At 41.8% G+C, this 17,787-nt stretch overlaps 1 protein-coding gene across 1 annotated transcript in view; it reads right to left on the bottom strand.

Annotated features, from left to right (window-relative positions):
• Fbn2 (fibrillin 2) overlaps positions 1-17,787 on the bottom strand; it is a 267,870-nt gene that overhangs the window by 28,113 nt on the left and 221,970 nt on the right. The window contains exons 42-55 of the mRNA XM_004651524.2: positions 15,098-15,166; positions 14,133-14,258; positions 13,816-13,941; positions 13,237-13,362; positions 11,128-11,244; positions 9,300-9,428; positions 8,702-8,821; positions 6,452-6,577; positions 5,998-6,150; positions 4,455-4,520; positions 4,023-4,148; positions 3,285-3,404; positions 2,298-2,420; positions 1,741-1,872 (exon numbers count right to left, since the gene is read on the bottom strand). Coding sequence (XP_004651581.2) covers positions 1,741-1,872; positions 2,298-2,420; positions 3,285-3,404; positions 4,023-4,148; positions 4,455-4,520; positions 5,998-6,150; positions 6,452-6,577; positions 8,702-8,821; positions 9,300-9,428; positions 11,128-11,244; positions 13,237-13,362; positions 13,816-13,941; positions 14,133-14,258; positions 15,098-15,166 — 1,659 coding nt within the window. The remainder of the gene's footprint in view (positions 1-1,740; positions 1,873-2,297; positions 2,421-3,284; positions 3,405-4,022; positions 4,149-4,454; positions 4,521-5,997; positions 6,151-6,451; positions 6,578-8,701; positions 8,822-9,299; positions 9,429-11,127; positions 11,245-13,236; positions 13,363-13,815; positions 13,942-14,132; positions 14,259-15,097; positions 15,167-17,787) is intronic.

Raw genomic sequence — 17,787 nt, 5'->3', positions numbered from 1 at the left:
AGCTATATGACATGTTAGAGGAGCCTGTGTTTTAAAGTTTGGATAGTGAATGTCCCTCAAAGGTCCATGTGTTAAAGGTTTGGTCACCAGAGTGGTATTATAGGCAGATGGCATATGATGAGGAGGTACTTAGGTCCTGGAAAATTGCCCTCAATGGGCTGGAGAGATGGCTTAGTGGCTAAGGTCCTTCCCTGAAAAGCCAAAGAACCAAGGTTCAAACCCCTAGTACCCATGTGAAGCCAGATGCACAAGGGGGCACACACGTCTGGAGTTCGTTTGCAGTGGCTAAAGGCCTTGGCATGCCCATTCTCTCTCTCTCTCTCTCTCTCTCTTGTGCTCTCTCTCCTTTCTTTCTCTCTCAAATGAATAAATAGTAAAAAAAAAGAAATTGCCTCAAAGGGAATTGTGAGACCCTAGCTCTTTCCTTTCTTCCTTTGGCTTCCTGGTTGAGGAGGTGAGTGCTCTTGCTATGACACACATTCATGTAGCTAGGCCCCAGACCATTAGGCTATTAGTCTCAGACTGAGTTATCTTGACTATGAACCAAAATAAACCTTTTCTCTTTATGAATTAATTCAGGTATTCTGTCATGAAGACAGAAAGAAAGACAACTGACACATGAAATCCACTCATAATTTTATGGGATGATGCATAGATTTTAAGATTATAGTATACATGTAATTCAAGAAGTTGCTCTGATAAAATATCAAACATTTTAGATGATGTTAAACATCATTGTAAGTGGCCTCTGATTTAAATATCTTCCCCAGAAGTAAATTTCTTCTATGTATACAAATTTTATCTTTTTAAAGAGTTTTCCTACCTATGTGCTTGTTTATATATGTGCCTGAATAAAAGGTATATTATGAGGAATTTTATATAAAATCAGACACATTGCTTTGAATTGCTTTATAAATGTGCTTAAAGTTCTCTATCAGCATACACACATTTACCTTAGTTCTCTTCACTATTGTGCAATTCCTCATATGAATATGCCAGTTTATTTAACTGTCCTTCTATGAATATGTTGTAACAGTATGGTAAAAGTAAAAAAAAAAAAAAGATACCAGCCTCTTCTAGATTATCTGCTTCCTTACTGTCTCCACTCATGGAGGATTACAAAAGTGAGACCATTAGTCTCAAACTCCTTAGTGGAGTTTTTCTGAAGTTAGTGTTCAGATGGTCAGGACACAGGACACAAGGTCATAATTCCCAGGCAGCATGACCACCAGGGCACTATCCAGAACCACGTGTTCCCGTTGACCGGGATGCAATGACAGACCACCAACTGCACAGATGTTGCAGGTAAGCTGATCTGGGAGAAGCGCCGCACTCTTGGCTTGGAGTGAGTGTGCTGCCTAAACACAGACCACTTGTCGTTAGTGTTGTCAACTCAAAAGGCTCTGGGATCACCTAAGGACTAGATAGATCTCTAGGGATTTTCTACTTAGGTTAACTGAGGTGGGAGAACCCATCCATAATATGGGTTGCACCATCCCATGGGCTGAGATCCCAGAAAAAACTATTAGGAGAAAGCCAGCTGAGCACCGTCATTCACCTCTCTCTGACTGTGGATACCATGTGACCAGCCGCATCACACTCCCACTGCCACGCCTTTCCCTGCCGTGACGGACTGGATCCCTTTGAAGAAGCCTTTCCCTAAGTTGTTTCTGGCAGGTATTTTGTCATGGCAACAAGGAAAGTAACAACTAACTGGTCCCCCATCTGTTTGGAGCTTACCTACGCAGCCCTCCCCGTCGGGCCTGCGGGTCATGCCAGGCGGGCAGACGCACATGAAGGTGCCGATCAGATTCTTACACATCATGCCTCTGGATTCACAGTCGTGCAGCCCTTCAGCACATTCATCCAGGTCTAGGAAGTATTTTTAATAGAAGAAAACAAAAGCATGAAGTCCCTTGGAGCAGGCTGTACTTTAGTCATTTCCCGGTCCTATTTTTGGTTTTTGCACGCTATCTTTTGGTATTAAACGGAGGAGGAGCCTGCGCCCTGGCAACAGCTGGTCATGTTCCAGACATGTACGACTTTCAGCACTGGCCCTAACGGCTCACTCAGAGGTGACCCTTGCTTTAGTAAGTGTCTAAGAGGGCACTGATCCTCAACTCCTCTTAGCCGTGCCAACCATCAGCTATCATATCTAGTATAATGCCAAAATACTGTCCTGTGAATTTCGATTAAGCCATGGAAGGAGACAGCTGAGAGGGTATAAAATCATTACCGTGTAGTATATTCCCACAGGGAAAACAAATTCCCGGCAGTTCCCTTGTCTGTGGCCGTACCTTTACACATCTTCTGGTCTTCTCTGAGGGCATAGCCCACTGGACATGTACACTCATAGGACCCAAAGGTGTTCATGCAGCGGAAAGCACACAGCAGGGGGTTCTGGGCACATTCATTGATATCTGATCAAACAAATGGACAGGCATACGCTTATCTTAGGACTCTATTTGCTTAAAGAACCACGAATGTGTTTAGAGGTCAGGCAGAAAGTAGTAAGATAATAAGACATCCACTTCCAGTACACAGAATTTAGTACCTAACAAACTCATCCTCCATTAAATACCACATCTAACCTGCAGAAGGAGAAGAAGAAACTCTTAAGTTTTAGTGGCGAGTTGGCAGCTAATGACTGGTGAAAGTAACAGTAATCTCCACGTGGTGTTTGCCTGCCTCCCTCCTCCCTTTCTCCTCCTTCTGAAACTACCCCGCAGATGACCTCTGGCTTCACAGTGGTGGCCAAATCTCCCAGAGAGGCTGTCTAATATTGTGATCATGAGAGGGACCTTGGGGCTATCAAGGATGCTATAGAGTGAGGGAAACGAGTATGGGGGGGATAAACAGTATTTCCATTATGCATCTGGCTTTAGAGTAGAGCTGCCACCGAGTAATCCCTCTCCAAGGTCTCACAGAGAGCTCTCCGCTAATACCAAAGCATCAATCAGTGTTCTTCACTGTAGTACAACTGACTCCTGAAGGTACCATTCCCAATGCCCAGGGAATACTTCAAAAATTCACCAAGGTGTTGAAAAGCCAGTAAAATCCAACCCAGCCTCAAGAGAAAGATCAACAGATGCTACCCCTGAGCTGACCCGGAAGCTGGGCAGATACAGATGAGGAGAAGCTGCTTGCTGAGGTCTAGGGACACGGACTCAGGAGGTGCATAAACATCAGAGTACCAAAATGGTGTAAATAAGGATCAAAATACATTAAAGAAAAGCAACACTTTAACACCAAGAAAAATGATCTTCACAATAAGGGTCACGTGCCTTCACAATTCATCATGGGCCCTGGCTCAAAACCTTCATTGCAGTTGCATTCAAAGCTCCCAATCACATTGGTGCACGTGCCGTTTCCACATGGATTGCCAATTGAACACTCATCGGTATCTGAAAGAGAAGCGTAAGAAAGTGGCACGGGGCGGAGAAGGGCGAGTTTAAACAAGTGAAAGGAGCTGCACTGCAGAGCTGCGCATCTCCTCCCTCCCCCGCTCCCACTCCCACATCCCCGGGGTCCCCAGAGAAGGGCACAGGGGTTTGCACCCCCCAGCCCTTTCGGCCTTGGCTGGCTGCAGTGCAGGGGACCACTGCCCAGCGCCAGGACTCCCAGGTGGCAATGATTTTCTTAATGATCAAAAATCCAGAAGAGACACACGGGTGTGGGAAGATCTAAAGCGAAATAGAGCTCGCTCCCAGTTCCAGGCTTCAGCATTTTAAATTTAATTATTTCTTTTTGTGTTGGGGATCATGTAGCCAAGCACTCTATCGCTGGGTTACATCTCCAGTCCACAGCGTGCATATTTGGTGAAGACACATATTGGGAAACCTCATCGTCACCTTCAACAGGTTGCACAGGAAAAGGTAGGCTTGGTGAAAGGAGAGCTATTATGAGCTGCTTATCCTGGTTTTGGAAAATCCTGCCACCAGTCATGAGGCTCGAGAGACCTTTAGGTGCACATGAGAAATAAAATAGAACTGCAAGTAGCGTCACGTAGGGACAGCACTCACCCACACATCGCACGCCGGTGTAATCAAGGTTGTAGCCCATTGGACACTCACAGCGGAAGGAGCCGTCAGTGTTGATGCACTGACCATTGGAACAGATGCCTGGGCTCTCCAGACATTCATTGACGTCTGAAACGTAAAAACGCCATGAGCTTCCCCTTCATGGTGAAAGATACACTAGTATGTTTATATCTACACAAACATGGATTTAAGAATAAATGAAGTGTAAATACTTCTTTTGTCAGGAAAAATTGGTATTTCATATATCATCATAGTCTTATGGTATACAGAACTTGTATGTTTCAGGAATATCATATATGAATATGAAACATAAAATACTGTCACATAGTAAAAATAGCAGGATTTATAAAATAAATTACAGTGTATCATAGGTGTATAAAATGTGCAATAGGAATAAAGCATAACGGAACACACCTTCTCGGGTATCATGAAGACTAGGGACAGTTCCATGGCCATAAGGACACAAATCCTGGAATGCAACTACAGAGAAATACATGATTTGAAATCACAACTACTAGAGGAGCTTAAGAACTAATGAACACTACACATGGAACTGAACTTAATCATCTTGCTTCTACAAAGCCATCTTCAAGCCTAAGGACCCCGGTTCGAGTCTCGATTCCCCAGGACCCACGTTAGCCAGATGCACAAGGGGGTGCACATTTGCAGGGGCTGGAGGCCCTGGTGCGCCCATTCTCTGTCTTTCTGTCTATCGCTCTCAAAATAAATAAATAAAAATAAACAAAGCCGTCTTCCCATGAGTATTTTATTTTATTTTCATTACTTTCTTACAAAACCAACACAGCACATTCACTGAAGGCCCATGAGCTTGTCCTTCAAGGGTGACACCAACCTGAGGTATGTATTTCTGTCTGTTTAACACTAAGCCATAAAAAACACCTCCCTGCCCTTTACCTACTGAAGCTACAGGAAACTGAAGCCCAGACACCCATCCAGTTTGGCCTTGCTGTGACTTAGTCTACAATTCACTGGTGTCAACAAAACTTTGCGAAGCTACTGGTTTTTCATTTAAATAGCCGTTCTGCAGAATCATCTCCTTAGAATTTTATGTAACATTCTGAGAACCACAACCTGTGATCCTGTGTCCACATGAGTTGGTTTGTTGTATGTATGTGTGTATGTATGAATGCATGCATATATGTACTTTTGGTGCCAGGTGTTGAACCCAAGACCTTGTATATGTTAAACCTGGTCTGTCACTGAATTCTCCTCCCAGACTCCCAATATTGGACTTGTGAAGCAAGCTAAAATCAAATTTCCACTTTTGAATCTTCTACCCCTTGCCACTCCAGCTCATCCTTTTTTTTTTTTTTTTTTTTCCAAGGTAGGGTCTCACTCTAGCCCAGGCTGACCTGGAATTCACTATGTAGTCTCAGGGTGGCCTCAAACTCATGGCAATCCTCCTACATCTGCCTCCCAAGTGCTGGGATTAAAGGCGTGTGCCACCACGCCCGGCACATCCTTTTTTGAAAAATATATTTTAGTTTTATTTGAGAGAGCTAGAGATACAGAGAGAGAATGAGCGTGCCAGGGCCTCTAGCCATTGCATACGAACTCCAGACATGTGTGCCCTCTTGTGCATGTGGGTAACGTGGGTCCTGGGGAATTGAACCTGAGTCCTTTGGCTTTGCAGGCAAATGCCTTCACTGCTAAGCCGTCTCTCCAGCCTGCAGTTCATTCTTTTGAAAGCAAGTAATGGAAGAAAAATGAAGTCAGCAGGCAGTGGTCTCAGCTTACCCATTACTGTATATAAATGCTGAAGGAAGTTCTTCCAAGCAACTGTACCCAAACCATCAGAGCTTCTGTGTGTGTGTGTGTGTGTGTGTGTTGGGGGAGGGACTAATCTTGTCTTCAACACAGCCATAAGTTATACCTCAAATCGACTCTGACAAATGTTCAACAACTGCTGCAAAGGTCTTTCTGCTGTAACTCTTACCTTCATCATCTTTGGGGCACAGCTCGCAGGGGTCACCCCAGCCCTCTCCTGGCATCTTACTACAGCAACATTTTGCCTTCGTGGTGTTGAAGGCTTTGGGTACAGAACACTTCCCGTTTTCAAAGTTTGTGAAGCAGAAACTCTGGCGAGTATCTAAACGGGGAAAGGCAACAACATGGCTGCTCAGTGGCTGCTTCGAGACGGGACAGTGTGGCTGTGGCTGTCTCTGACAGATTAGATGAGCAGTTAATTAAAATGCAGGTTTGATGTATGCATGCCCCAGGGTCTGTTATTCAGTGGTTTAAAGTCTTCAGAATATTTTTTATATTTTATATTTTTTATAATCCTACCTCTGCCTCCCAAAATCTAGGATTAAAGGCATGCATCACCATGCCTGGCCTAGCTTTGACATTTCTGAAGGCAACCTGTGACAAGTAAGTCACTCTACACTTACCAAAGCATCTGCGACCGTTATCCGACAAGACAAAGCCCGGGGGGCAGATGCACTGGAAGCCCCCTGGGGTGTTGGTGCAGGAACCAAAAAGGCAAATGTTTGGATCTTCATCACATTCATTTATGTCTGCAAAAAGGTAAGGGTGATTTGTAAATCAGATCAATATCCTATTCAACAGCTGAATATACCTACTTGTCCACACTCCAACAGTCATTAACTAAGGGATGTGGAATAGGAGATAACCCTATGTATAAGCTTTACTTATTCATTTTTTTCAAAAATTTTATATTTACTTCTTTTTATTTTAAGGAGAACAAGGAACAAGAGAGAGAGAAAGAGAGAGAGAGAGAGAGAGAGAGAGAGAGAGAGAGAATTGGCGCACCAGGGCCTCAGCCAGTGCAATTGAACTCCAGATGCCTGTGCCACCTAGAGGACACGTGTGACTTTGTGTTTGCCTTACCTTTGTGTATCTGGCTAACGTGAGATCTGGAGAGTTGAACATGGGTCCTTAGGCTTCACAGGCAAGCGCCTTAACTGCTAAGCCATCTCTCCAGGCCAGGTTTATTATTGTAAAATAACTATCATTGCTTTATATCCAATTACAGCCCTTTTATGTCTCAGAGAATCACATATCAATCTCTAGCTCCTTGCACTTGATCCCAAGGAGTGTGAATTCATTTGTATCCCTACAGAACGGAGTGAATATCCCATACAGGAGTGTGAATCCATTTGCCACCCTGTAGAACTGACTCAACATCCCACATCTCACAGACTAAGTGGTAGCCAAATTTGTTCTACCCGTTGATCCCTGACTTAGTTCTCCTTTTATTAATCCAAATGGGGATCCTGAGGGCATCTGTATGTTTCCCCTAATCTTAGAATGGCTCCTCACAAGCAAGTTTGGCCTGCCAGTTCTGCCTCCTCAGGATTTTCCAGACCATCATCAATTACTGTAAAGTTAATGGATTTTAGGACTTTTTTTATTTCTGTTCTTCTCTTCACATTGCCACCAGGTCCCCTTTCTAAAGCACATAGCTGGTTACATTTGATAAACTGTGACTACACTCTGAGATTATCATTGCCCCAACCCAAGAGTGGCTCTTTAAAGTAAATGAGGTTTCTTTTCCTAGCAATTTTCAGCCAGTGTTCATGGAAAATGATTTTTTTTTTTAATTTTCTTTTTTTTAATTTTTTATTTATTTGAGAGCGACAGACACAGAGAGAAAGACAGATAGAGGGAGAGAGAGAATGGGCGCGCCAGGGCTTCCAGCCTCTGCAAATGAACTCCAGATGCGTGCGCCCCCTTGTGCATCTGGCTAACGTGGGACCTGGGGAACCGAGCCTCGAACCGGGGTCCTTAGGCTTCACAGGCAAGCGCTTAACCGCTAAGCCATCTCTCCAGCCCGAAAATGATTTCTTAATGGATTATTTTAGTTAAGTGATTAAATGGTATATGACTTCAGGCATATTAGAATGTCAGCACAAGGACAGGACATGTCACTTTGGTTCATGTTGTGCCCTCAGCTTCTGCCATGGATTCTAACATGTACTAGGTTCTCAATTTATATTTGTAGAATTATAATGAATGAGTCAAATCGTCCCCTCTAAAAAATCGAAACTTAAAAACTCCTCCAATGGTTGCATTTCAGTTTCAACAAAGCTGTAAAAAGTAGTGTAAAGTGAACCTTAAAAAGGTGGGCCTCTTTCATGGCCATCAGGCAATTACTAGATCCCTTTTTGATACAGTTACAGTGTTCTTGGGTGCTGGGGGAGTTTCAGTGGAAAAATTTGTTAAGACAAATAGATTAGCATTTTCTATTTTGATATGAGGCCTTCTAAGGGGGGAAAATATTTCAACCTGTCAAGGTTTTTTGCCTCACATTTACAGGACCCTAGACACCTTAGATAATTATTTTAAAATTGGGTGCCAAAGATTACATTTTTTTTTGTAGACATTCTCCACATTCAGTAGAAAAATCTCTGTTGAAGTTTAGAAAAATGATTAGCGTGTGATGAAAATGCCTTGACTAGCGTTAAGACATCTGTGGGTGAAAAATTCCACATCCCTTAAATTTTATTTCTACTACTTAGACATCACGTTATTTTTGATGGCTCAATAAAATAGACGGCTATCTGTTTAACTCCTGATGTGAGCATGCTTGTAGTCGTTGAGGTTGAGTGTGCTTCCACAGAGCCTGCACCAAATGTCATCCTGCACAGCTCACAGACCTCAGAACAAACGCGTCTTACCTATGCAGTTCTCACTTCTCACTTCATATCCTGGAGGACAGATGCATCTGAAGGATCCCTCCAAATTCTGACAGGTCCCAGGAGAGCAAGAGCCAGGAAGGGCGACACACTCATTGGTGTCTTTAGAGAGAAAGAAGACAAAGAGTAATTCAAACACGAGCTGATCATTGTGTAGATTTACCTGCTGCGACATTAACATGGATTCCACCAGGGCCCTCTCTCTGATAGGTCAGGCAGACAAATATTCCCTGTTATATCCCCTTTGGATATCTTTAATAGTTCTTCCTTGGTGGACTGCTACATCTCTGCAATGTTTCTTTGGTCTTTTTTCTTTTTATTGAGACATGGATAACCTCAAGTGTTGTTCCCTCCTAAAATAACCTTGCCTATGGAACATTTTCAATTGATTGTTAACACCTTAAACTGAAATGATCCCATTATAGATAGGTTATCTTGGTCATGTGATCTGATGACCAAATGAAATGTGAATGAGTTCCTAAGTGTGTGTGTGTGTGTGTGTGTGTGTGTGTGTGTGTGTGTGTTACTTTATTTCACAAAGTGAAATGCTTTCAAGACTAGGTATTGTTTAGTTTCTTACCTATACAGTTTTTTCCATCAGGAGTGAGTTCATAACCTTCATTACATAAACACTTGAAGGAACCAATTTCATTGAAACACCGTCCATTTCTGCACACCTGGCCAAAAAACGAGCTGCACTCATCAATGTCTGAAAGCAGAGAGGAGTTTACTTTTTCAGACAGTGTCTACATCCATACCGTTTCATGGGCTCAAACTGAGAAATGCTTCCTGGCACAGATTTACACAAAGCCTGCATTATGGTCTAACAATGGAGGGGGAGTGAAATGCACCTTAAGGACTGTGTCACTGACAAGGTCACATGGACTACCTTGCAACAGGAGCACATTGTTGATATTGATACAGAGTTATAACCAAATAAAACCTGGAAGTTTATAGTAAAGGTTTCCTTTTGTTTTCCAAATGAAACATCTTTCTGCAGAGGCAAGGGGGCATATGGGATCTAAACTGATGGCATCATGGGTGGAGCCTTTACCTGGAGATAATGGCTATGCACAAAGAGTAAAGAAGGGGACATGTCAAATACAGGAAAGCCAGTTATGGAAAACATGCCCTACAATTGTTGGCATGCTATAAGAATTATTTAATTTTTTTGTTTATTTTTATTTATTTATTTGAGAGCGACAGAGAAAGAGGCAGAGAGAGGGGGGGGGGAGAATGGGCACGCCAGGGCCTCCAGCCACTGCAAATGAACTCCAGATGTGTGAGCCCATTGTGCATCTGGCTAATGTGTGTCCTGGGGAACCGAGCCTCAAACCGGGTCCTTAGGCTTCACAGGCAAGCGCTTAACCACTAAACCACCTCTCCAGCCTGCTATAAGAATTCAAAAAAAAGCAGACATTAAGTGTGGGGTTTTCAGTGAAGCTCAGGCTGATTACATGCGATTAATTTCCCAGTTTTCCTGAAGACTGTGTTTTGAAGTCCTTGCCTGCTCACAGCCTGAGAACCCCTACATACAGTCAGAGTGAGACCGGTTGAATAAAGTGTTCATTTTGGCTGTAAACCCTTTACATAATTGCAGAATGTTGAAATATGAAGAAGACCAACAGGGTTAAATTAGGAAGTGGAGCTGCAATGGTCTTACAATGGTGGAGAACCTGAATTGTCCCCCATGTCTTGTCTTGCAGGGTCATGTAATTATAGTTATGCTATGCTGCAAGCAGCCGGGCAGTGCAGGCACATGCTGAATAAGGAGCACCAGATTGTTGTGACTTTTCTTACTGATTCTCTACATTCTTTGAGAGTCTCTCTCTCCATTCAGTATGAATTCACATGTCACCTTTGTATGCTAGTGTGGGCCACATGCTAAAATTTCGTGCTATGCACAGGTGAGGATTCTGTTGGCCCATCCAGAAACTTAGTCACAATGCACTATTTCTGTCGGGAAAGCAATGTAGATATCAAAAGCTGAAGGAAAAAGAAGTTTTAAGGCATAGGCATGGTTATTTGTAGAAAGCTGATGGTGGTTGAATGTCAATCAAGAATGAACTTGGAATAACACGGACGCAACAGAATCTCTCTTCCATCTCATCTAGAGAGTAAAAATAACCCAAGTCATAGACCAGCCCCAGTATGTTTACTTGCACCTGATAACCTTTCCTCCACAACAGATCGACTCAGTGACAGAAGGGCTCAAATGGGACATAGCCTTGTGATTATTTAGGGCAAGAAACGGTTTTAGTTAAGTAGATATTGATCAATGATAGTGTATGTCTTTTGGCGCATATGTGAAACTTTACTAATAGAAGTTTGTTTTGATTCTTGGTTTTATTTGCAGTTATTATCATCTGTGGAGAGGAAAGGGGAGCCAGAAAGACCAAGTGACTTACCCAGGCAATCATTATTATGAGTCAGCTCGAACCCAGGATAGCACAGGCAGTTGTAGGATCCAACAGTGTTCTTACAAGTTCCATTTCCGCATGGATGCCGCTCACACTCGTCAACATCTGGAAAGAAATACTGGCTCAAAGCAACTGATTTTTAACTAGAACCAAGTATTTACTCACCTTAACCATGTTTTTTTTACTTCCTACTGAACTTACTCAGATTTTTACCAGGACAGTGCTTATTTATTTGAGGATGTTATGTATGTGATAGGGAAGATAGAAATCAACAAGTTACAGGGCTGGAGAGATGGCTTAGTGGTTAAGGTGCTTGCCTGTGAAGCCTAAGGACCTATGTTTGATTCTCCAGATCCCATATAAGCCAGATGCACAAAGGCAAGCACAAGGTTGCATATGCCCATTAGATGGTGTAAGTGTCTAGAGTTCTATGACAGTGGCTGAGGCTCTGGCATGCCAACTCTCTCTCTGTCTGTCTGCCTCTCTCTCTCTAAAGTACAAAAAAAAAAATGAAAAAAATCAACAAGTCATAAAAAAGACTAACCATGTATTTCAATGACGTACTGCTACGTATGATGTTTAGAGTTAGCCTAGACAAGTATTCCCTTGGCAGGGATGTTTGAATGAGTAGGTTTGCTATCAAATGGAACTTAAATGTTTTTATGAAATATTAAAACAGTTTGACAAACGTTATTCACATTTCCCCAGGAATCTAAATATCTAAATTTAATCAAGAAAAGTTTAGTTTATTTTTTTAATTTTATGAAAGTAGTGAGATCCAAATTGGAGGTTGGAATTTACTGACCTTTCAAAAAACACCTGAGTAGTTAAAAAGGTCATCCATCATATGAGAGTGCAGACGCCCTGAGCAGCCTACTCAAACCCTACCAAGGAAAGAGCAGCCTGGGTCTTTGGAAGGAAGCGGTGTACAGGAAGTCTGACTGAGGGCTCTGCTTGACTTTTGTCATGGAGGAATCATTAAGATTAGAACATATTTTCCCCATATGAATTTCTGAGTCATAAATCTCACAGATTTTTTTTTTTTTTTTTTTTTGGCAAATCACACTCTCTTGGGGACGACAGAAGGAGAAACACCAACAGGCAAGTGTTCTCAGAAAGTCCATGCCATCGGGACCATAGCCCATGCTTTTCTCTGCACCAGCCGCAGCAGAGCATTCCTGTCACTCTGGGAGAAGTGCATGCTGGGAAGGGGCTCTTAGGCAATATACAAGCTGAGAATTTTCTCCACAAGCTCCTTGCTGCACGGATATGCCAGGAAGAAAACAATCCTGTCACACTGGAACCTGATTTTAATACCGAAACAGTATCTGGAATACCAACAGAGCAGATGTACGGCCCTAGCTTTTCCACACTGAGAACATGCTAAGTACAAATACACATTTATTTTAATTTTTCTTCCTATGATACAAAGTGCAGGGCACAGCCAGCTGCTGACACCAGATGTGTTCCCAGCCGCAGCCTCAGGGCATCCAGTCCATCTGCCCTTGAAAACGTATCAGTGGTCTGCCCAGCACATGCTTACTGAACACCATTATCACTTAACTAGCCACTGTGTTAGCTACTGGGAAGTTTCAGAGCCTTTGGCTATGTTTGTTTCTGTGACTATTTTAAAGACAAATCGCAGAATATGCAGCTAAGTGCTCAACTATTTGAAAATACAAGCGGGCATATTGAGAAGGCTGACAGACCAACACAAATGGTTTTAGTGTTTATAGGGAATTAAGCACTTGCCCAAAGTTATGTATATGCAGGCTCATTTTAATCCTGCTATTCCAACATGTTTTCTTGATGGGAAACACTGAAGGACAAAGGGCAGTCAGGACTATGGTAAATTCCACTTAATCTGAGTGTCTCAGAGTGCCCTTCAAGCCGTGTCAAGATCTTCCAAGGAGACAGGCTGAGAGTCACTGAATACATACTGTGTGTGGTATGTCCTTGCTGGCAAGCTTTGCAATAAAGCCTTGAACAGGTTCACATGATGGAGACTTGGTCGTTACAGAGGGCCTGGGATGGAGCCACCATCTGTGCTCAGGTCTGAGCTCCACTCTGTGCCCTGGTAGGAAACACCCTTCTTACCCATGCACATGGTCTGGTCTTGAGAAGCCTTGAAGCCATTGCTGCAGATGCACTGGTAACTTCCCTGCAGATCCACACACAGGCCATGACTGCAGACATTGGGAATTTCTAAACATTCATTGCGATCTGGAACAAAAATAAATAAAACACATGTTACACATATCTGATTTTTATTAAGATTCCTTCATTTTTTCACAGATGCATTTCTCATGTAACCTGCTATTAATTATTACAGACAGGCTGAAAACGAACCATAGCAATAGCTGAATCAAAATAAGCAAGGCTTTCAAGGATCCAAGTCTCTTTTTGCAATCATATAATTCTTTTTCTAGGTTGATTGGGATCTGAACGATGCTATTTTATCCCAGGGAAAGCCACTGAAGGGACTTTTTTTTTTTCTTTCCTTAACAAAACAATCTAAAAGTTATAATGAAATTGGCTTACCATAAATAAATAGATTGAATTTGACAATCTTTCTAAAACTGTCCCTGAAGGTATTTGGGGTTAGGGAAACACAGACTTGTTGGCATGCAGGGAATGTACAGATCGCTGGGCGTTGGCCGCCAGCCTCCCGCTCACCTACACAGGCCCCGTTGGGCGACAGTTTGAAGCCGGCTGCACATTCGCAGCGGTAGCTGCCCGGGCTGTTGATGCAGTCGGCGTTGCGCTGGCACAGGTTGTCTCCATTACTGCACTCGTCGATGTCTGAATTGAAAAGAGCCTTTTACCAATGCCTTAGGAGGGTGACAGTCACTTGACCACTATCACCACCAATGCTTAAATAACTATCCAAGAAATCGTTACAAAAAAAAAAAAAAAAAGCCAGAAAACAGTCTAAAAGCCTTTTCGGAATAGCAAACTCTTTTGGGACTAAAGACATATATTACCCAGATTACCTTCGCAGACCAGCAGCAGGTCGTTGTAACTGAATCCTGTCGGGCATTCACAGCGGAAACTGCCGATTTGGTTAATGCACACACCATTTGCACAGATGCCTGGGATTTCTTTACATTCATCAATGTCTGAAAGTGGACAGATTTTGTAAACTCTATGTGCCTCAGCTTAATGTATTTGCCATATAAGGCTCAATAATGCCATGTGTATGCTGGAGTTGAGAACATACAAAATCAAGTGTGTACTAGTATGAGTGATTTTGCGTGTTATGAAGACCGAGTGACCATAAAATGGTTAGTGTCTCAAAATAGCTTTGGGGGCATTGAGATGGCTGATAGAACAACACAAGTGATTTTAGTGGTGAAAGGGTGTTAAGAACCTCCACAAAGTTATGTCAGGTCATCCCCAGTAATGCTCTTCATGTGATTAAAAAGCTATGTTTCCTTAACTTTAGGTATTATGTTACATATGTATGCACAATGGAATCTTTGAAGTATATTGTTTAATGGAGGCTTAAAATTAAATTACTTAAACTTGGAGGGGAAAGGTAGAAGGAAATAAATTATGTGAATAATAATTCTGTAAATTCATTAGACCAATAGGAAGGAGTACTATAAAAATACTCTAAAAGCTTACACATGTACTTTTGACAACAGTAACTAACAGGTAACATAAGGTGGATTATTTAGAAATGTAACACAATAGGCATGGAAAGAGGAACTCGAGTTTTTATATGGTATACATGAAATCTTGAGACTGTCACAATTCAGTCACCTGACCATGTGGATGGGATACTAATATTAACCCTAGATTAGAGTGTATACATTCAGTTTCTCTTAGCTAGCTAATTATATTAGCCTGAAATCCAGGATGTTATATTTTGTGGTACTGTTGAAGTTTAAGATACTTGAGTACATTTTAATAGTCATATGATAGACAAGTAAACTTATAATGTTAAAAAACTCACCAACAGCTTTTCCTGTGTGGATGTCAAAAGTGAATCCAGGAATATTTCCACATATAGTTTTAAAATCAGCTTTAAAACATAAAGAATGAACTGTTAACCTTCTCAAACTCATTTGAAATATTATTTTCACCAATGAATGTATTTTGTAATATTCACTATCAGACATTTTAATTTAAATCGCATTTATTTGATAATAGTGTCAGCTTCTGCAAAAGGGAGATCTAGGTTTTTTCCACTCCCACTGTTATCATTTCTATTACTAACTGTTTACATATCTGACATTAGATGGCTAATAAATCATTACAAAATCCAAATTATGTATGTAAGATGTTTAAATTAATTCACCTTATGATATGAAGAACTTAAACATAGTCCAGCTTACGTAGATTGAGGAAACAAGATTACAGTCCAAAATATAAGCATGTCAACACAAAAAGACTCTGACATTCAAAATAGTTTTGTATTGGAGAAGCACGTCAACAATGAGCAATGAATGTGATGAGAATCTGTCTTTTATTAAAACCATAAATGTGTTGCTGTTGGAAAGCAAATTTGAGGTACTTTTTATTCAAAAACCAGTAATAAAATAGTGAGTACAAAAGTTACTCCTACACATAGTTCTCCAAATTAATAGAAAATTAAAAGAGTATGAATTTTTATAATGCAAAAGGCACCAGTGAGTAAAATACTGCAAGCAGTATGAGGTAAGACATGTACCGAATGCTATTCCACGCACCATCTGAGCTAGCTATTCAACTTGATGATTTCTGATTGTCTGGCAAATCACAAGCTACAATACATTACTTCACTAAGCATCATTATGACCATGTTAAATGGTCCCTGACATTATTTATCATCCCTACTTTATACAGGGGCAATCAATTCTGAGAGGATACATTCTCGCCATGGGGCAACAAATGGCAGGACGTTGATATAAATATAGACTTAAGTCCTTCATTTCCTTTGAAGAATAGTATTTCCAGTCACTTTCCATTTCTAATTACAGAATTTTAAAACTGAGAATTACAAGAATGCTTCCACTTCATTTTATGGAACATGCATGTGACAAGACATAGCTTAAAAAAATCCATTTGGAAGCTGTTATGGTTTGAATCTGAAATGTCCCTCTTAGGCTTGTCTTTTGAATGCTCAGCCCACAACTTTTGTTAAGGCTGCTATTTTAAAAAATATATTTTATTTATTTATTTATTTGAGAGACAGAAAGAAGAAGGGAGGGAGGGAGGGAGAGAGAGAGAGAATGGGCATGCCAAACGAACTCGAGATGCATGTTCCCCCTTGTGCATATGGCTTATGTGGGTCCTGGAGAATTGAACCGGGATCCTTTGGCTTTGCAGGCAAGCACCTTAACGGTTAAGCCATCTCTCCTGCCCTGCTTTTTTTTTCCCCCAAGGTAGGGTCTCGTCTAGCCCAGGCCAACCTGGAATTCACTATGTAACCTCAAGGTGGACTAGTGCTGGGATTAAAGGCATGCGGCACCACGCCCGACTTAAGGCTGCCAGTTTTAAGGCTGTCAAGCCTTTAGGAGGTGGCTCCTGGGTGGTGTAAATAAGGCTGAGTCTTTTATAAGTGCCATGAGCTAACGGACAGGGGTTGAGTCCTTTAAGGTTATATCTGCTTCTGGTTTCTGTCTGTTTCCTCTGCCTTCTAGCTCAAGACCCTGATACGAGTTAAGACCCCCATGGATGGAACACTCCTCTTTGCTTGCACCGTCATGATCAACTGTGGGCCCTGAAACTGTTAAGCCCAAATAGCCCTTCCTTTAAGATGCTTCTGTGAAGAATTCTGTCACAGTTGACAAGAAAAGCAACTAATATAAGTTGTGAATTTAAGTTATTGAAGACGGCCTGTGCATCACTTGTCAACACCTCTCTCCTTCCTTAAATTTTCTTGCCACATCAAAAAACATTTAAGTATATGCTGCAAGTAATAATTTTGTAAAAAAAAATGCATGATCAGTTTTTAAAGATTATTTGTCCAACTGGTTCAACTCTTAGTGTCTATGGCTATGAAGGGTTACTACCACTGTGGCAGGAGCAATGGCTCAGTTGGCCACGCGCTACTAAGTGAACAGGAAGACCTGAGTTCAGATCCTCAGCACGTATGGGACTGCAGCAGGCACCTGTAATGCCAGAACTCAGGCTGTGGAGACAGGAACAACCCCCAAGGCCAGCTGCCTAGCGAGCCCAGCTGAACTGATGAGTTCTGGCTGCAGTGAGAGACTGTCCCAGTTATGTGAACAGCCAGCATGGAAGATATCCAATGCTGACTTCTGGCTTCTACGCACACATGTGCAAACACATGTAGACTTTCCTGTGTATTCCTACACGTACCCACACATATACTAACATGAATACACATATATGCACGCTACACGCACAGAAACACACGCAAATACGTATACAAAACAACAAAATTCTGCCCATCTCTAGGTCATGATACAACTGGATTAGACAAGCAGTTGTTACTGTTTTGCTCTAAGACCTTTTACTTTTGCTCTCAGCAGAATTTGTGTTTGTGAGAAGAAAGTTACCACAAAAGGATTAAGTTCTATCTTGTGCCCGCAAATTTTATTTAGGTCTAAGGGAATGGATATGCACCAGAAACACATCGAGTTGTTTTTATGTAAAATTTGATCACCAAGTACATTTTTTTTTGCATATTTTCTAGAC

The sequence above is a fragment of the Jaculus jaculus genome, chromosome 14 (genome assembly GCF_020740685.1).
Source record: "Jaculus jaculus isolate mJacJac1 chromosome 14, mJacJac1.mat.Y.cur, whole genome shotgun sequence".
NCBI lineage: Eukaryota > Metazoa > Chordata > Mammalia > Rodentia > Dipodidae > Jaculus > Jaculus jaculus.
This window is presented reverse-complemented; position numbering and strand designations above follow the sequence as displayed.